The sequence below is a fragment of the Nelumbo nucifera genome, chromosome 5 (assembly GCF_055504915.1).
Source record: "Nelumbo nucifera cultivar China Antique chromosome 5, China Antique-T2T, whole genome shotgun sequence".
NCBI lineage: Eukaryota > Viridiplantae > Streptophyta > Magnoliopsida > Proteales > Nelumbonaceae > Nelumbo > Nelumbo nucifera.
In genome coordinates, this window is record NC_142653.1 from 59892378 (window position 1) to 59911286 (window position 18909).

An 18909-nucleotide genomic window follows, 5' to 3' on the forward strand; every position below is an offset into this window, starting at 1 on the left:
GTAACAGCATTTTTATTTCATCCAGATACAAGGCATTATGCAATTTTACCAAATCATGGCAATCTTCAAAGAAAATGCTAGCAAATAGGCCATACCACTACCAAATGAAGGTAAATATAACCACAAAGACATTGATGTAATATTTTTTTTATCAGTAAATATGTATTTTATTAAAATTCAGATTGTAAGCAGTTCATACAACTTGATGATGAGACTAATGATCCCCTTTCATCACTCTATTCACCCCTCATTATAGTGTAGCCCAAAATAATTGCTGTCTCAATGCCCCTTGTTTTGCTAATCCGTCAGCTAGCCCATTTGCACTTCTTCTGACCCATTTAAATTCCGCCTCAACCTCTTTTGCAATCTTCTCCACTTCCCTAATCACATGTTTAAACGTCCATGAAGACATTGATGTAATATTAAGTAGTTATGTTCGGCTACACTAGACTATAAATGCCGCCAGCCAATACTTTTTGCCTCTCTAATCTCTTCTCTTCTTCTTTTCTCCATCCTCTTCTTTTCTTCTTCTTCTCTGAAATCATGGTATCAGAGTGGGATAGGTCTCCGCAAATCCTTTTTTTTCTTTTTGATCAAAGCCCCGTCTACTCTTCTTTAGACTGAGAATGGAAGAACGACCTAGCCCTGAGATCACTTCGGCTGTTTTTTCTCCTTCCACAACTTGATCAGAACTCAGTAAAATTGCTTCCAGGAATTAGTGGATGACTGAGATACTACTAAGAGGTTGGTAATTATTATTCTTGGATTGCAACCTCCAGAAATCTACTCGGGCTGAACAAGGGCAACAATCAAGCCCTTTTTTTTTTCTTTGGTTCTTGGTCTGGTTACCAAGAAGAGGCAGTGGTCTTCCTTGACCGAATGGTATAAGGGGAGTTGGATACTTTCTTGTGGATCTGAAGATCCAGAACTGTATAAATGTGGAACCTCGGTAGGTCATGGGTGACCTGGTTGAGTTTGTAGAAGTGCTGCAGCAGCTCTATTGAAGTGTTTGTGGCTCGTAGTAGCTTTGGAGAGGTCTGGTAGACCTGTGAATGTTTGCAACAGCAGGTGCTGTATTTATTGAAAGTAGTTTTGATACATAAAGTTCTCTAGAAAGAGAGGGCTGTTATCCTGTGTGTGTGGACTGTAAGAACAGAATTGTTGTTCTCTTAGAAGTGATTGCTTATGGCTGCTAAAGACTCTAAAACTTCAGGAACCACCTCTAGTCCGGGTGGTTTGAACAGTGGTCATGATAGATTAAGCTTCCCAGTGACCATTACTCCCTCGGATGGCAGAAATTACTTGGCTTGGTCCAAAGAGATGCGACTGTATATTACAGCCAGGGGTAAGGCAGGATATATCAATGGGAAAGGAACCCAGTTCTGGTACTGCTGAACATGACAAGTGGGACCAAGAGAACTGTATGATTATGTATGTCATGACTTTTGACATCCATATTACCCTTCGTTAAGCATAACTTTATGTGGGCTGACAGCAAAAGAAATATGGGAACAAGCAAAGGCAACATATTCGGAACAAAGACATTATACTAGAACCTATCAACTTCAAGTAGAATCTTCAACATGTAAGCAAGAGGAAAGGAGTCTATCAGCTTATTATTCTGCCCTCACTTCAATCTGAAAAGTTGAATTACTACCAAGGTATTGAGTGGGAAAGTGAGAAAGATGCCAAAGCCTATAAACAGTTGGCCTCTCAGCAACATCTCTTAGCTTTTCTATTGGGATTCAATCCCATGTATGAACCCATTCGTGTACAGATTTTGGGCAGCGAGGACCTTCCTTCTATCCAAGAGGTGTATTCCCTAGTACAATCTAAGGAAAGTAGGAGGTTGGCTATGAATGCTCCTGAGGGGGAGACTATTGCTTTAGCAGTGAGAAACAACACAAGTTCAGCAAGAAAGGGGGAAGGCCAAAAAAGAGTGGATGATAAAGATAAACTGAGCAAGAAATCAGCACAGGAATAAAGAAACTAAATCAGAAGAAATTCACCTCAGCAAACTTAGCATCTCATGAGCGTCAAAATGGTCTTTCTACCGTGAGCTCTTCTCAAGATTGCCCCCGAAGTTCTGAAGAACAACTTGCAGATGTTCTGACCAAGGGATTTAACTCCTTGCAGCATTATGATCTTGTGACAAGTTTAGGATGATTGATATCTATGCCCCAACTTGAGGGGGAGTGATGTAATATTAAGTAGTTATGTGCCTTAAGGGGCACTTTTGTCTTTTTATCCTATTTTATTATGTTTGGCTACCGTAGATTATAAATATAAAGTTGGCGCCAACCAAGACTTCTTCTCTAAAATCAGACATTATTATAAGAGAAGCTAAAAGTGGTTCGGGTTGATGATATGTTGGTCATTAGAGATAGCATAGAACTATCCAGATCCCTCTAGCTCTACCTATAGTATAACACCATGAAATTGCATTTTCCAACTAACAGAGTAAATGCATTCCAATACCAGTCAAATTCATTATAAACACTGTAAAATAGTTAAATGGAAATAATCAAGAAGATCAAAACCAGATGAATTTTACTATTTGAAATATATATATATATATATAAGAGAGACAATTAGAATTTACTCTATCAGAATGAGGCAGTCTACCTGCACAATCTGAGGGTACCAATCTCGAAGTTTACCAAATGCAGAATCAACATCTCCACTCCTGATAAGCTTTATTGATAGAAAAAATTGATTAGAGAAAAGTAGCATCATGCACAAAAAAAAAAACCTGAAAATATGAGTCTAAGGTAACACTAGTATACAGTTTGTCATAAGATGCACAAATTCCAATTAATCCAAGAGAAAAGGGTAACATATCAAAGTTTTTTCTTCTGATCAATTAACATATCAAAGTTTTTAGTTGCCATCAGATTGTCAGTGTGTTTCTGTGCTTTCATTGAAGTTTTGTGGTCCTAGACTCCTAGTTTTCTTTCATAAGCAAGTAAATTACAAAGAAACTGCTGGTACTCTTCCCGGAATGCAATCACATCCATTGATAGACCACCCGGCCTCTCCAGAATTTACAACCAAGATCTCACCATCTCATGTCTCATGTGTTGTCAATCTCTAAGTAGCTGCTAATAAGTACTGAATAACATGAACAGTTGGAAATCCCTCCCTCCCTCTTTCTCTACCTACCTACCTACCTGGTCCTGGAGGTTGGCTCCCTCGAAAGAACCCTGAGACAAAGCAGTTTTGCATCACAGAACAAGAAACCTCAGTTACAGTGGTTATGATTTTAGATTATGACTGCTTGGAGGAAGATACTTTCGGTAGAGAGAGAGTTTTTTGTTCGAGTGTCAAGGAGGAAAAGTTCTGAAGTTTGAAGAGAAAGGGAGATCCACGTTTTTCTTGTCTCAAGTTGTGGTGGGTTGAATTAATGGTTTTATTGATGGGGCAATCCATGCAGTTGACAAGACCAGACTAGAGGAGTGTTTGGAGAAAAGATGGGATTCTCTTTTCAATTGAGAAGAAAGTTAATAGTAAAGGACGTTTTTGAGACTGGATGAAGTGTTGGGAGATGGAAGGAGACAGGATATTTGTTTGCTAGAAGGGAGGAATGGTCAGGGCTGGGCCATAGTTGCTAAGGTGTTGCACGAGTTTGAAGAATAGTGTTGGTTGAAAAAGGAAAATTTGTAGAGTTTGGGGGGTTAAGAAGATGTTTCAGGGAGGTTCCAAGGAGTAGTGTACTACCAGGCTCATGTTGGGAGGTTGCAAGGAGGACTGGAGTAAAAAGACGGTTGTGATAGCCAAGAAGAAAGTAGTAGATTGGACAATGATCCTTAATCACGTTATGATCAGAATTTCAACTTTGGAATCGGCTGTGCTCATCCCTTTTGATGACAGTAACGCTGTGCTGGATTTATGGAAGGTTCAGGCAGAATTTATGAATGTTGAAGCATAGGAAGGCATGGTTACCATGGTGAACCGAACACCTTCCTGCAATGAAATTTCAATCCCTGAAGGAAGTGTGATATTGAAGGTTTTTAGACTTCTGTTCAACTTATGGATGGATCACACCTTTCATAAGATAGCAGCAGTGTGTGGAGGAGTTCTGGAAGATGTTTGTACTGCTGATCTTCATGATGCAAAGATTAAAATTGCTGGTGCTAAACTGGAAAGGTTCTCCCGTTTGATTGATCTCTTTGTTGAAGGAAGATGGTGGAAGCTCTGGGTGGCATCGGAAGATGAAGTGCTTCTGTGGTCCAGGGGGAGAGAGGTTGAAGATGATGCCGATTGGGTTTTGTGGAACCCACGTGATAAAAACGAAGTGGAAGGAACAGAGAAAAAGGAATAAGTTGAAGGGGTTGGTGTTAAAAGTTAGATGCTGAATAATTTGCATGTTCAATCTTCAAAAAAAATGTGATGATGGTGCTGATCTCGAGAAATGGGAGATTGGAAAGGGAGAAAAAGGGTAACTTACAACTGGTTGGGCCTGTCATTATTTTCCTAACATGTGATTCTCTTGGGGAGCACGTGGGTTAAAAAGAGGGAGATAAGCTGGGCAGGAAACAGATGGGCTTTGGGCAGGATTGTAATGGTGGACCCAACAAAATTAAGTCACTTAGTTCTGGGCTGAAGGGTGAGTCTGTTTACAAAGGCACATTAATCCAAGATTTTAAGAGGGGTTGAGCTGCTTGATGCATACAAAATTTTTGAGTTGAGTAGTTCAACATTGAGGCAAGTGATGACGGAAGGTGGTGAGTGCGCTGTTGATCAATCAGATGGTTCAATGTCTAAAGAAGTGTCAATAGAAGAGGTTACAGAGGAGGCGATTTGTGATACCAAAGGTTTCGTATGGAATATGGCAAATTTTTTCATTAAAAATAACAACAATTCAATGACCTTAGAGAAGGTTGATATGGGTGAAAAGAGGTGTATGGAAGAGAAGGGTGATGTTAAGCTGGATTTTGAAGTCAGTTTTCTTCAAGAGATAAAAGGGGAGGATGGGGAAGACATTTTGGACGCCACTGATAATAAGGAAAAAGTTTTGGAAAGGATTGAGGGAGAGGATTGGGGAGGGTAGAGAGTATTGGTGGAAGAAGAGAATGGTGAAGAGTCTATTCTGACTTCCGGGAAGTAATGAAAGTAGAATTGCAGAAGAGGGGAGAGCAGACAGGGAGGTGAGGTGGATAGGATTGAAGGAGCAAAGAAAACGAGAGATGTGGAAGAGTTGTTGGGGAACAGAGAAGGGGATGGAGGATTAAATGGGGAGGGGGGGGGGTTAAAACATATAAAGGAAAAAATAAACATTTCCCTTAGAGAAGAACAGAGAGGAGGGAATGGAAGCGGAATCAGGGGAGGAAAGTGAGTTTGAACTGATGATTGATGAGACTCATAAGATAGAGAAGACTTGTGACATCAAGAAAGTGATGAATAAGGGAGTGGAAGTCAGCAAAATTCTGGGTCTGCTTTTCCTAGGAGGGGAGGAATTTGCAAAGGAAGCATTAGGATCTGTAGAGGAAAGAATAGAGGAGAATAAAAATACAGTAGCTCCAGTGGTTGACTGCAATTACGATAACTCAATAATTGAAGAGTTGGATGCAGGTGTTGGAGGTTGCGGGGATATTCAGGGAATTTGGAAGAAGCTGTGGGAACTCTGATTACAGTTAGAAGATTCACAGTTCAAAGGAATAAAAGAAATCAGCAGCAGATCCCAGTTTCTAAGGTTTTTGCGAGGATAAATGTGACCCTTTTTCGCACAAAATGTCGATCAACTTCGATGTGTTTAGTTCTGTCATGCTGCACTGGGTTGTGGGCTATATTAATAGCTGCCTGATTGTCACAATACAGCATTAAGGGCTTTTCATAGTCAATACCCAACTCTTCAAGTAGTGACCTTAGCCATAAGATTTCAGCCACTCCATTAGCCATTGACCTGTATTCCGCTTCAGCACTGGAGCGGGAAACAACACTCTGCTTCTTACTCCTCCAAGAGACAAGGTTACCTCCCACAAGGGCACAATATCCAGAAGTAGACCTTCTGTCATCAACACTCCCAGCCCAATCGGCATTTGTATAGACTTCCACCCTCATGTGATTATTGTTCTTGAGCAGTATACCTCTACCCGGGCATCTCTTCAAGTATGCTAATATTCTCTCTGCCGCAGGAAGATGAGAAGTTCTAGGGGAGTGCATGTACTAGCTAACAACACTAACTGCATAGCTGATATCCGGCCGAATGAGGCAGAGATATAGGAGCTTTCCAACCAACCGTTGGAACATAACTTTGTCTTCAAAAGAGGCTCCCCGCCCTCTGCACTAATCTTGTGATTTTGTTCAATGGGTGTATCAGCCGGCTTAACCCCCAACTTTCCAGTTTCTGCCAACAGATCTAGAACATATTTTCTCTAAGAGATAAAAATCCCCTGCTTGGATCTAGCAACCTCAATACCCAAAAAGTACCGTAGTGCACCAAGATCTTTCCCGTCAAACTCTTAATGAAGGAGCTGTTTGAGGGACTCAATCTCATGATTGTCATTTCCTGTCACCACAATATCATCAACATATACTGCAAGTAGTGTCAGAGAGGACTCCACCCTCTTGATGAATAGTGTATGATCTGACTGAGCCTGTACATAACCAAACTTTCCAAGGGCTAATCTGAACCTATCAAACCAGGCTCTAGGTGACTGCTTCAAACCATACAATGTCTTGTTTACTCAGCAAACCTTCTTACCTGTCTCAGTATCATAGAATCCAGGAGGCAACTGCATGTAAACCTCCTCCTGTAAGTCTCCATTCAGAAAGGCATTTTTAACATCCATTTGAAACAGGGGCCAAGAATGATTTGCTGCAAGGGATAACAGAACTCGGATGGTGGTCATCTTGGCTACTGGGGCAAAGGTCTCCAAGTAGTCTATACCATAAGTCTGAGTGAACCCCTTTGCAACCAGTCGGGCTTTGTACCTTTCAATAGAGCCATCAGCATTATGCTTCACAGTGAACACCCATCTGCATCCCACCGGTTTCTTTCCTTTTGATGGGTCAACCAGTGCCCAAGTATTATTCTTCAACAGGGCATCCATTTCAACTTGCATTGCATCTTTCCATTCTGGAACTGATAAGGCTTCTTGCATTGTTCTTGGAATAGGGACAACGGCAATGGAAGTAAGATAGGACCGGTAAGATGGAGACAGACGATCATAGGATAAGAACTGTGAGATGCTGTGAGTTGTAGAAGTGGTGCAATGTTGTTTCCCTTTGCGAATGGCAATAGGGAGATCAAGGTCATCCACAAGAGAGGAAGTGGCAACAGTGAGGGGTATCTCAGTAGGCTCTGGATCTGGAGCCGCAGAAGGAACTGAAGCTGGTCGGAACTGCCGATGACTGGGATCAACCTGCCTGCATCGCCTGTGATAGACTCTCAACTCCGGCTCCCTCTGACCACCCTCACCACTACAGCCTTCATCATCTAGTGGAATAGGTAAAGGAACAGCCCCACTTCCACTCTCACTGCTCTCCCCCTGAGGAAAGAAACTAAAAACAGCCCCACTTCCAGCCTCACTGCTCTCCCCCTGAGGAGAAACCCTAGGATAATAGGGTGTCTCCTCAAAGAAGGTGACATCCATGGAGACAAACCGTTTCCCTGAAACCGGATCATAGCAGCAATAACCCTTTTGAGTTTGTGCATAACCAAGGAAAATGCATTTGGAGGCCTTAGGTTCAAACTTGGAATGATGAGGCCCGAGAAGCTGAACGAAACAGGTACAACCAAAGGTCTTAAGGGGAACAATGAACAACTCCTCCTCTGGGTATAGAAGGGAAAAGGGGGTTCTCATATCAAGAACCCGGGAAGGAACTCGATTAATGAGATAAACTGCCGTGAAGATAGCATCATCCCAGAAGCGAATAGGTACATTGGAGGTAAACATAATGCTTCTAGCCACCTCCAAGATATGCCTATTCTTCCTTTCAGCAACGCCGTTCTGCTGTAGTGTATAAGGGCAAGTGCTCTGGTGAATAACTCCAGGGCTAAGAAGGTAGGAGGTCAATGGCTGAGCAAAGTATTCCATTGCATTATCAGATCTAAGGACTTTGATTTTGGTCCCAAACTGAGTGAGAACCATCTGATGGAAGTTTTGGGTCAGAGCAGGAACCTCCTCCCGAGAGCGCATAAGATAGACCCAAGAAAACTAGGTATGGTCATCAACAAACAGTAGAAAATATCTGTACCCACCCATCGAAGAGATATGATACGGCCCCCAAACATCAGTATGCACAATATCAAAAGAGGAATTACTCCTTTTATTATTTAAAGAATAAGAGGCTCTACAATGTTTGGCAAACTCACAACTCTCACACCTCAACTTTGATAACTCAATAAACTCAAATAAAGCAGGAAACAAACTTTTCAAAGACTTAAAAGACAAATGACCTAATCGGTTATGCTTTGGCATAACCGAACTCACAGACTGGGAAACAAAAGACTTCTTATCCACTGACTCCTCCCGACAAGAACTCTCTCCAAGCAGATAGATCCCGTTCGTCTCACGGCCAGTCCCAATCACCTTCCTCGTCTCCAAATCCCGAAAAACACATCGGTCGGGGAAAAAGGTTACTGAACAGTTCATGTGTGTGGTAATACTACTAACTGAAAGCAGGTTAGTATCAAGTTTAGGAACATGCAAGACAGAAGATAAAGAGATGGTATCTGATAGCTTGATGTCCCCCCTTGCCCGAAATGGGAACAAGAGAGCCATCAGCAATGGACACTCTATCTCGGCCAGAGGACAAGTGATAAGAAGTGAACAAAGATGGCAAGCTAGTCATATGGTCAGATGCACCTAAATCTATTGCCCGGCAGTGGTCAGTATTACTTGGAGCTGAAGCATGGTAAGCTGAGGCTCGAGTACCTGAATGTGCAAATGCAGATGTGGCAGGAGCTGATGGTGACTGAGATGGCTGAGCTGAACTCCCAACTTCCTTTTCCAACTGTATGAGGGCAGCCCGAACAGCAGCTAAAGTCTCTAGGGATGTGCCTGATGAGGATGTTGAATCAGTGTTCACGGCCACATGAGCATTACCCTTCTTATTTCTTAGTTTTGTTGGAACCAAGTGAGGATGTAGCTTCCAACAAGTATCTTTTGTGTGCTTGGGTTTCTTGCAATGTTCACATACCAGATCCCGTTTATCTTCCTTCTTCCGGTCCCTTTCTGAGTCACCCCTTGGCTTAGGTTTAATAGCTGTCAAGGCTGGGAAAGAGGGCTGAGGCTGCATCATGACTTTCCTCCTGGTCTCTTCACTATGCACCAGGGAGTATGCTTGAGAAAGGGTCACACTATCTCTTGTAAATATCTGTTGTCGCACAATGTCATAATCTGAATTCAAACCAGCCAGAAACTCAAATACCCTATTCGTCTCGACTTGCTTTCTGTGAGTCTGTGCATCTTTGGGACTCTCCCACTCAAGGGTCTCTAGATGGTCAATCTCATGCCACAAGGATTTCAAGGTAGAGAAGTAGACAGGAACTGGCTTCTCTCCTTGTTTAAGGCTGTTCACCTCACACTTCAGCTCATAGGCTCTAACAACATTAAGGGGTTGAGAATAGGTTTCTTTCACAACATCCCATATCTCTTTGGCTGTCTTTGCCCACAAGAAATTTCGGCTGATATGTGGCTGCATAGAATTACACAGCCATGCCATAACCAAATAGTTCTCTTGAACCCACTTGGTGTATGTTGGGTCCTCATTGGAAGGTTCTTTCACATCTCCCAAGAGGTAACCCAGTTTTCCCCTTCCTCCAATAGCCATCATGGCTGATTGAGCCCACTCCAAGTAATTTGACCCATCAAATCTCATAGTTGTAATCTGAAACCTAGTTTCAGATACACCACCAAAACTGTTGTTTCCAAAACTACTTTCTCCCTGACCCTTGAACTCCATCTTTGATCGAGAATCAGTGGCTACAAACTGTTAGAGCCACTACTGCTATACCAGAAAACAGAGTAAAACAAGCAGGTCTGAAATCTGATCTGAAACCAACACAAAACTGATCTGAAATCTGATCTGATCTGATCCGAAATCTGATCTGAAAACAATCGCCTATCACAGTATATGCAAGAAATCAACTCAAATCTGATCTGAAATCAATCGGCATGCACAGTATCAAGCAGCCTGTCAATCTGAGATGCTATTTTCTGAAATCACTACTGTGGGGCCCACTACTGCGAGAGAAAAATTAGGGTTTCAACTGTAGGTCTGAAATAAGTGCGCAGCTGCACTCTCCAAACAGTCCGCACAAGTGGGACTTATCGTAGGGCAATATGAAACCCTAAAAACTAATCACCTCTGAGAGGGGGGGGGGGTTCGGCCCAATAGTCAAACCCTAGAAACAAACTTAAACACAGTTCGGCAAGTCAAACCCTAGAAACAGACTGGAACACAGTTCGGCCCCTCCTTCTAGACAGGTTCAACCTATCTCGACTGATTGCAGTCTCTGAAAACTCAATAAAAAAAAAACTTATGTACTTTCGGTTTACTGTCTTCTAGGGTTACCTGAACCCTAACCTTCGCTGCTTCTTCCTGATTACCAACTCTCTGCAAGCCACGGCAAGTCTTCAACTGCTGCGAACCTCTCCTGGTAATCTCCAAGATTCAGCCACCGAATACTTTTTCAAAGCTTCCAGCCCTAGCTAGTCCTCATGTGGTCGGCTGGACTAGACACACATGAGAAGCCCTAGATAGGCTCTGATACCAAGTAGAAGATCAAGACTGTAATCTGTCTTGAATCCTAATAGGTTTTAGGTTTACAAAATAGAAGAAAAGTGAGAGAAAGAAGAGAGAATAGAAGAGGAACAGGAGAACACAAGTGGTTGAAAGGAGGAACAGATTCTAACAGATCTGCCGCCGCCACTTTCTTATTATTTATAGGTTATGTTTAGTACACAATGGAAAGGACACATCTTCCCTTAGTACTTACATAATAAATAAAGTAAATAAAAGCTGAAAGAAATAACAACTGAATTAACAAACTGACTCAAACTGACACTACTATAACTGAAACAAATAACTACACATGCTGTCCTACGAACACAGTGGGGACCAACAGTGGGGCCCACATCAGTGTTCTCTACATATTTCAATAAAATTTTCTTTTTTATCTTCAAAAAAAAAAAATAGAACATCAGCTGAACATATGCTAACCTGATAGCCTAAAGGAAGAATGCAGGCTAAAAGATAAACATCTAGCTACCCAAATATGATGATGAAAATGCAAAAGTCTGTAACTACCCATATGATGGTTGTATGTAAATGCCCTTACACCACAAGGTTCTTATACCCCATAAAATTTTTCCTCAGCTTTGTAGGTAGCCCATGTATCTTTGTCCCATTTCCTGTCTTGCTGTATAGGCTTTTCTTTTTCATAATGAATTGTAATTTGTGTGAATAGTAAACAGTGCAAATTGCAGGTACGACAAAATTTTATTTTTATATAATTTTTATTACATAATGTACTTGGTAAGAAATAATGCTTTCCATATTCTTACAGAACAAAAAAATCCACTAACAAGAATTTACCATTTCAAGTTTTATCTAAATTGTTTTAATTTATCATTTTATATATTTTATTAGATAAAACATTTTAGGTGCCTTGAACAATGCTATTCACACCAATGTTGAAAACAGCTTTCATTCATTTAACCAACTTAACTCTCAGGGAACCTCTCTTTTACTTGTCACCTAGCAAAACATATAGAATAAATTTGAATTATTGATATTATGTCCTTTTAATTATTTAATTGTTTAGATTGCATTGTCATATCTTAAATGCATGAACTAAGCCTCTGACCAATTGAAGTAACAATCTTAATTATGTAATGGGCCTAATAAATCAATTAACTTCATTTGAAAATTTGAATTTCAAGTTCATTTTTTTTAATAAACATAGATGTATTTTCTTGTAATTTTTCTGAATTTTTTAAAATTTTGTATATGTATTTTTATATTTTTCTAATCTTTTAATTATTCAAAAGTTTTGTGCACCATTTTCAAAACACCTTAGGCACATTTGGACCCTAGTGCTTTTTGTGCACCTCTTGCACTTAAAACACTAGCACTCACACCAAAAGGACCTAGATTACCCAAACTGCTCCCATCAAAGTTGAACTTTAAGACACCTCTGCAGTTGTTAGTACAATTGAGCCATGGCCCTTTTGGAATAAGTGTTCCATTTCTCTCCATCTCCTATAAATGTCATCCATCAAGAAGGCTAAAAATATACCTCCATGGCTCCATGGATTTGATTCAATGCACCCCTCTCACTGTAATAAACTCAATTATGGCTGCCTTGGTTTTATTCTGCTACTTCAAAATCTTTGCTTTTCTTTCTTCCCATATTATTCAAATGACTGATGCTCAAGTGTACCTCCACATAATTACTCACTCTTTCTTGGTCACCTAAAAGTTAATGAGCTGAACAAGCTAGCCATATTTGATTGAAAACTTCATGCTGCAGCCGGAAAAAAGATAAAATCCAAGCCCAAATGGAGGTAACAAATAGACAGAAGATTAGTAAATGATAAGAAATCTCCCCACTTGATTTGTAAAGACAAATATGTGGGGATAAATACCAATTAGACCTACTCTTTTGGAAAAATCATAAGTATTAATTATCTCATGGAAAACCTACTAGCAAAATGCCTCAACTTTAGGACAAGTTTACTCCACATTTATTTTATAGAAAAAATGCTGCAAAAAGGAGAGGAAGAGAAAAGGACATAGAAGGAAGCAAGAGAAAATGAACCAAAGGGGTGGAATGTGACCATCAAATTTATGTTGGTTCAAAAAAAATCCCTTCTAAGACTCGCACAAAAAAATGGCATTGAGGGCTTCTGAGTTTCTAAGACCTCTTTTAAAGCCCAAATCTTAATCAAAACCAAAAGAGAAAACAGAAGTAAATGAGTTTGAACACAGGCTCCTTGAGGATAAGGAATACAAAGATGGAGTTAGCGTCTTGGAAGAAAAACTACCTATCTTTGGGGGGTAGGATAGCTCTGATTAAGTCCACATTGGCTATTCTCCCTGTTTACTTCTTGTCTGTGTTTAAAATTCCTATGGGAGTGTGCGAAGTTTTGGAAAAATTAATGAGGGACTTCCTATGGGAACCAGGGGAGGAAAAAAGAGATCATAGAGTTAGGTGGGATATTGTTACCAAAGCCAAGAGTGATGGAAGGCTCGGATTGGGTAATTTACAGAAAAAGAATGAAGCCCTATCGGGGAAATGGCTATGGAGATTGACAAAGGAAAGGAAAGGGATAATATGTGAGCTCAAGTAATTCTAAGTATCCATGGGCAAGCAGCGGACGGTTGGGACGCGGGAGTCTCATCTAGGACTACAAGAGCTTCCCCTTGGAAATCCATCCATGCTATTTTACCCTCACTCCTTCCGCTCATCAAGTACAACGTTTGTTCTGGTAATACTGTGAAATTTTGGGAACATACTTGGGTAGAAAACTCACCTTTAAAAGAGCAAATTCCAGCTTTGTTCTCTCTCTCGAGTTTTAAAAATGAGCCTATCTCCACCTTTATATCCCCTACCTTGTCTGTTCCTTACTGGAACCTGGGCTTTAGAAGGGCTCTTAGAGACTCCAAGTTGAACACCATTTCAGATTTGCTTAAGATCCTAGATGAGGTGGTTATTGATCCCTCTAGTAGGGATAATAGGATTTGGGTTCCTTCCCCCTCGGTGTCTTTACTTGCTCTTCCTTTTTCAAAGAGTTAACCCAATCCCAACCAGCTTTAGGACACCCTTTCCCAGTCTTGGAAATTTGGGGTAAACCAATTCCTTCCAGAGTGGGTGCTTCTGCTGGGAAGCTTTCTTAGAAAAGTGTAACACTTGCAACTTACTTCAAAGGAAAAGGCCAAATTGGTGTTTGTCCCCGCACTGGTGCATCCTATGTAAGGAGAATGGTGAGAGCTGCTATCTCTTAATGGTTTCCTGTCCCTTTGTATCAGAAATCTGGTGCTGGTTTTGTTCTCTCTTTGGTTGTAGGTGGTCCTCTCCTCCAAGTGTGCAGAGCTTATTTAACACTACACTAGTGAGAGGGTTAAAAAAGAGAGGTAAATTTCTGTGGAGATGTGTAAGAGAAGCATTATGTTGGACAGTGTGGGAGAAAAGAAATCAAAGAATATTCCTTGAAAAAGAAAGAAATAAGGAAGCTATCATTGAAGTAATTTCCATTAGGGTGGCTCATTGGGTTAAGACCTTGAAGTTTTTTGAAGATTACACAGCAAGAGATATCATTAAGAACTGGAAAGAAATGGCTTGGTTAGCTCCTTTGAAATCTACCCCTTCTCCAGTTTGGGTTCCTCCACCTTTGGGTTACACTAAGTTGAACTTTGATGGAAGCAGTGAAAGAAACCCAGGTCCTTCAGGTTTAGGTGGAGCTTTCAGGGATGAAAAAGGCCATATTATTGCAATGTATTCCGGGCCTATTGGTTGGGGGGATTTTCTGAGGGCTGAAATACTGGCAATGTTGGGAGGAATTAAAACTTAAAAAGAGCACGGCAGCTGAATATCAGAAAACTGGTGGTGGAAGGTGACTTAAGCCTGGTTATTAGGTGGCTGCAGAAGGAAGACTTCAGTTTGTGGAAATACTTAAATGAGAAAAAGAAAATTAAACATTTGACTCAAAATATGGAAGTTCAGTTTCAGTGGACTAAAAGGTGTGCCAATTCCCGGGAAGATTCTTTGGCTAAGCAAGGGGTGGGAAGAGCTTTTCTTTTCTGGGCAGCTCTGTAATATGAAGTAAACTTTTAGGGAGGGTTAAGAGATTTTACCCCTCTCTCCCGTTGTATCCTCCTTTTTAATATTTTTATTAATAAAAGTTTCTGTTATCTATCCAAAAAAATACAAAGATGGAAATCACTCATGAGTCTTCCCAAAAAAGAGCCTTGTAAAGTGAACAAACATCATATCAGAGAAGGTTTAAGAAAAGTGGAATAATGCCATGGATTTCCTTCAAAGGAGAAGCCAAAGTGTCCCTTGAAGATAAGCTAGCATCCCAACCATTATCCATCCATCAATGCTCAACACTATTTTATGCCACAAAAGGCCCCTCTCAAGAGGCAATCTCCACAACCACATGCCCAGCAAAGCCATACTCTTATTCCCCAAGTTACCTAAGCCTAACCCTCCTTATTCTCTCCTCCCACTTAACAATTTCCACTTCACCAAATGATCCTGTTTTCATCTTTAGAGTTCCCATAAGAAACCTCTCATTATTTTCTCCATTTTCTTGGCTATTAATTGTCGAATCTTAAAAAAAATACAAGTATATATAAAGAGATTAGCCATGTTTGGATTTGTGAGAGTAATTTGACCACCCAAAAAAAGATGTATTTCCTTTTCTATAAAGCTAGCTTCTTCAAGAATCTATTAAGACCAGGGTTCTAGAGCCTACTTTCCTTAAGATTGGCACCTAAAGGGAGGACAAAGAATTTCATTGGCCCACGACAAGAGGCAAATTCATCGGTCCTCATATTGATTCCTACCAAGCAGCTCTTATCAAGATTCTTTTTTAGGTTTCATATCACCTTGAACAATTTCATCACTAACCTCAAATTCTTAACATGTCGACCCCCTATCTAGATGTAAATGTGGAAGCAAGGAAAGAATTCTTGGGTAAACAAATCAATGCTGACCCCCTAACTAGAATTCTTAGCATATTGATTCCTACCAAGCAGCTCTTATTAACATGTTGACCCCCTACCTAGAATATTAACTGTTTCGGTTATTATTTTCTAGTTCAAGGTGCATTAAGAATAAGGCTCTATTATTTTAGAACCTTATACATTAAAAACCAAATCTCTTATTTGACACGGATCCACTAACTTGAGTCTATAAATAATCATTGTATTGCAATTTAAGAAGAGTTAATTTGATGAATAAACATTGGTATACTGAATTCTGGTTGTTACCAGGAATTTTTTTTCTTTTTTCCTCTCTCTCTCTCTCTCACCTATTTCTTTTTATGACTTATGATTGATCTGTCTCTTTCCTATTTACCTTAACAGCATGAGTTCTCCTCTTTCTATCTAATCTATTGATCATTGTTTGGTAGAAAGAACGCTATCTACTTTCTAGGTTCACAAAATATTATAAACCGAGTAAACCAACCAAACCAGACCAATCCAATCCTAGATGGCTGGTTTTATAAAAGCTCAGTCAGTTTCCATTTTGATAACAGTAGAAACCGACCATTCGGTTTGGTTACAGTTTATGTTTTCATGACCTGACTTAACACCAACCTGACCTGATAATATATACACACACGCATGTACACCACAGCATAAAATTCTGGTCATCAAAGGGATTTTTAGGTCACTAATACAATCTAGATTCACCTTAGTTTATCCAATGGGACCCATGTTCCACGTGTTTGGATGGAGTGAACCACATATAAGAGCATAGTATGTGGGAGACCACCTATGTGCATGGGCCCCTTGCTAGTCATTTCACTTGTCATGTTTTATGAAATTGTGGGATATAGCTGCCTAACCATCTATAAAATCCACCCCAGTTTGACAGTAAATCGTGTCATCAAATTTATGCACCTCAACTTGACACATGGCACACATGTGGATATAACTATCTATAAAATCCACCCAAACAAACATCACCAAATAGAACGTGTCAGAAAATAAGGAAACATATAAATGGAAATCGAAAACAATTCGTGCATATCAAAATATTCTTTTTTAACTTGGACCCCACAAAGGATAATGTTGATTCAGTTGAGTTCAAACCAACTAAATCGACCTCAGTAATATCTAATTTCAGTTCAGTTTTAAATTAATTTCGGTCGGTTTTAGTTGGTTTTAAATCAATCCAACACGATCGATGCAGTTGACAAAAATGGATAAAACTGAACCGAACTGACCAGTGTGCAGGCCTACTACTTGCATTTCTATCCCCATTCTTCATTCCTAATCATCTGTAGCCTTCCTTTCACCTTATAAATCCCACCACCATATCTAAAATTAGTAGGACCCCTACCCCATCCTGCATCACCCCCCAATCTCCCATCACAAAGAATAATATCATCTGCATAATGGAGGTTTGTAATCACCTAACTATCTCTACCTACCCTCTATCCCTTAATTAGTTGCAGTCTTTTCGCTCTCAAAATTATTTTGCTAGAGCCATCAGCTATGAGGGTGAAAAGAAAAGGGGATAACAGGGCTCCTTGTTTCACTTCCCTTGATGCAAGAAGAAATCTCTAACCTCCCCATTGACTAGGATGAAATAACAACATGACTGCAAACACCCCAAAATCCACTTGCAACACCTTTCCCAAACAAGCAATAGAAAACATGACCAACAAGAAACAAAAGCATCTCTTTGGAAACCACTTCAGAAAAATATATTTTATGATGATAACACAAGCAGGCCTTGTTTAAAATGAGAAGACTACAATGTCAATGGGGTATTTATGGCTGCCACTGGGAAGAAACCCCAAATCCATTGCATTTGAGATCCAATCATTGATAGGTTCTAAAAAAACATGGAAAAGCCCTGTATATCCTTTGGGGAGGTCATACCAAGGCTTGTTGGCATGGAATTTGTTGTAGAGGAAATCCATGACTTTCTAGCATAAAAGGAGCATTTAGGGACAACTATGACAATACCTTGGCAATGTTTTGAGAACCTACTGGCCAAGGTACCAAAGTATCAACATACCAGCAGAGGTAACGACTGTATCGCAAGGATAATGGGTTATGGGTGACTAAAGCTTGTAAATTAAGAAATCTGATAATAGAAGGGGATCCCAAGGTAGTAGTGCAATGGGTGAAGAATTAAGATGACTCCATGGTCATACAAGAATATCATAAAGGAGATAAAGTGCTAATGAAGTGGTGATTGATGTACAATGGGTTTATAGATCAGCCAATGCCCAGTGGACTGGCAAATGCATGGGCAAAACAGAGGCTAGATAGGTTACAGCTCTTTTAGGGTATCTATCTCCCGTTCCAGGGATGCCTGACATCTTTGTATAAACTGATTCTTTTTTCCTACACTAATAAATTTTACTGTTAATGCAAGGTGCCTACCAGCTGGTTGGTAAGGCCTCCTGCTGGTCGTAGTGGAAACTTGGGATCGAATCCCACCTGCACCTGGGTATCTATCTCCTATTCCAGGGATGCCTGACATCTTTGTATAAACTGATTCTTTTTTACTACTCCAATAAATTTTACTGTTATTGCAAGGTGCCTACCAGCTGGTTGGTAAGGCCTCCTGCTGGTCGTAGCAGAAACTTGGGATCGAATCCCGCCTGCACCTGGGTTGGGGGATGGGCTACCCCCCGTTGTGTAGCTCTTCAAAAGAAATCAAAAAAAAAAAAAAGGTTTTACTGTTATTCATCAAAGATGAAAGAAGAAAAGAGGGAAGATTATAACAAACATGCTTAAAGAATCTTTCAGACTTAAAATCTCATACAAAAGGTCAGTAAAGAAAAAGAGAAGTGCATTTCTACAATACTTGTCATTTCACTCTATCAGAGTGATGCCCTCTGTTATCTGTTACTCTCAACCAAGATGCATTCATAGTGAAACAGAACTATTCAGTTAACTGCAAACCAATAATACCAATTTTCCTACCTGACGCAAAATTCTTCTGTGGCCTAGTGCATACATCTCCCCTTGCTCATTAAAGCCATTTTCCTGAGCTACAGGAATAGGAGGAAGTGTACTTTTGCTTGCCATATCAAATGAATTAAGTGTATCTTGGTACCCATAATGTAGCAAGTAGGAGCGAACAATCCTGACAACCAGAAAAATGGGAAAAAAGTTAGTCAGCCAACTAGTTGAGAAAAAATAATGGCCAAGCCCTCCAAACATGAAGGAAACAGAGCCTCAAGAGAAATTCTACATGTCCAACATCTA

At 40.3% G+C, this 18909-nt stretch overlaps 1 protein-coding gene across 1 annotated transcript in view; it reads right to left on the reverse strand.

The window, feature by feature from the left end:
- LOC104586209 (ran-binding protein M homolog) overlaps window positions 1–18909 on the reverse strand; it is a 47037-nt gene that overhangs the window by 11464 nt on the left and 16664 nt on the right. Inside the window, exons 6-7 of the mRNA XM_010243370.3 lie at window positions 18625–18787; window positions 2626–2694 (exon numbers count right to left, since the gene is read on the reverse strand). Of these exons, the coding sequence (XP_010241672.1) occupies window positions 2626–2694; window positions 18625–18787 (232 nt within the window). The remainder of the gene's footprint in view (window positions 1–2625; window positions 2695–18624; window positions 18788–18909) is intronic.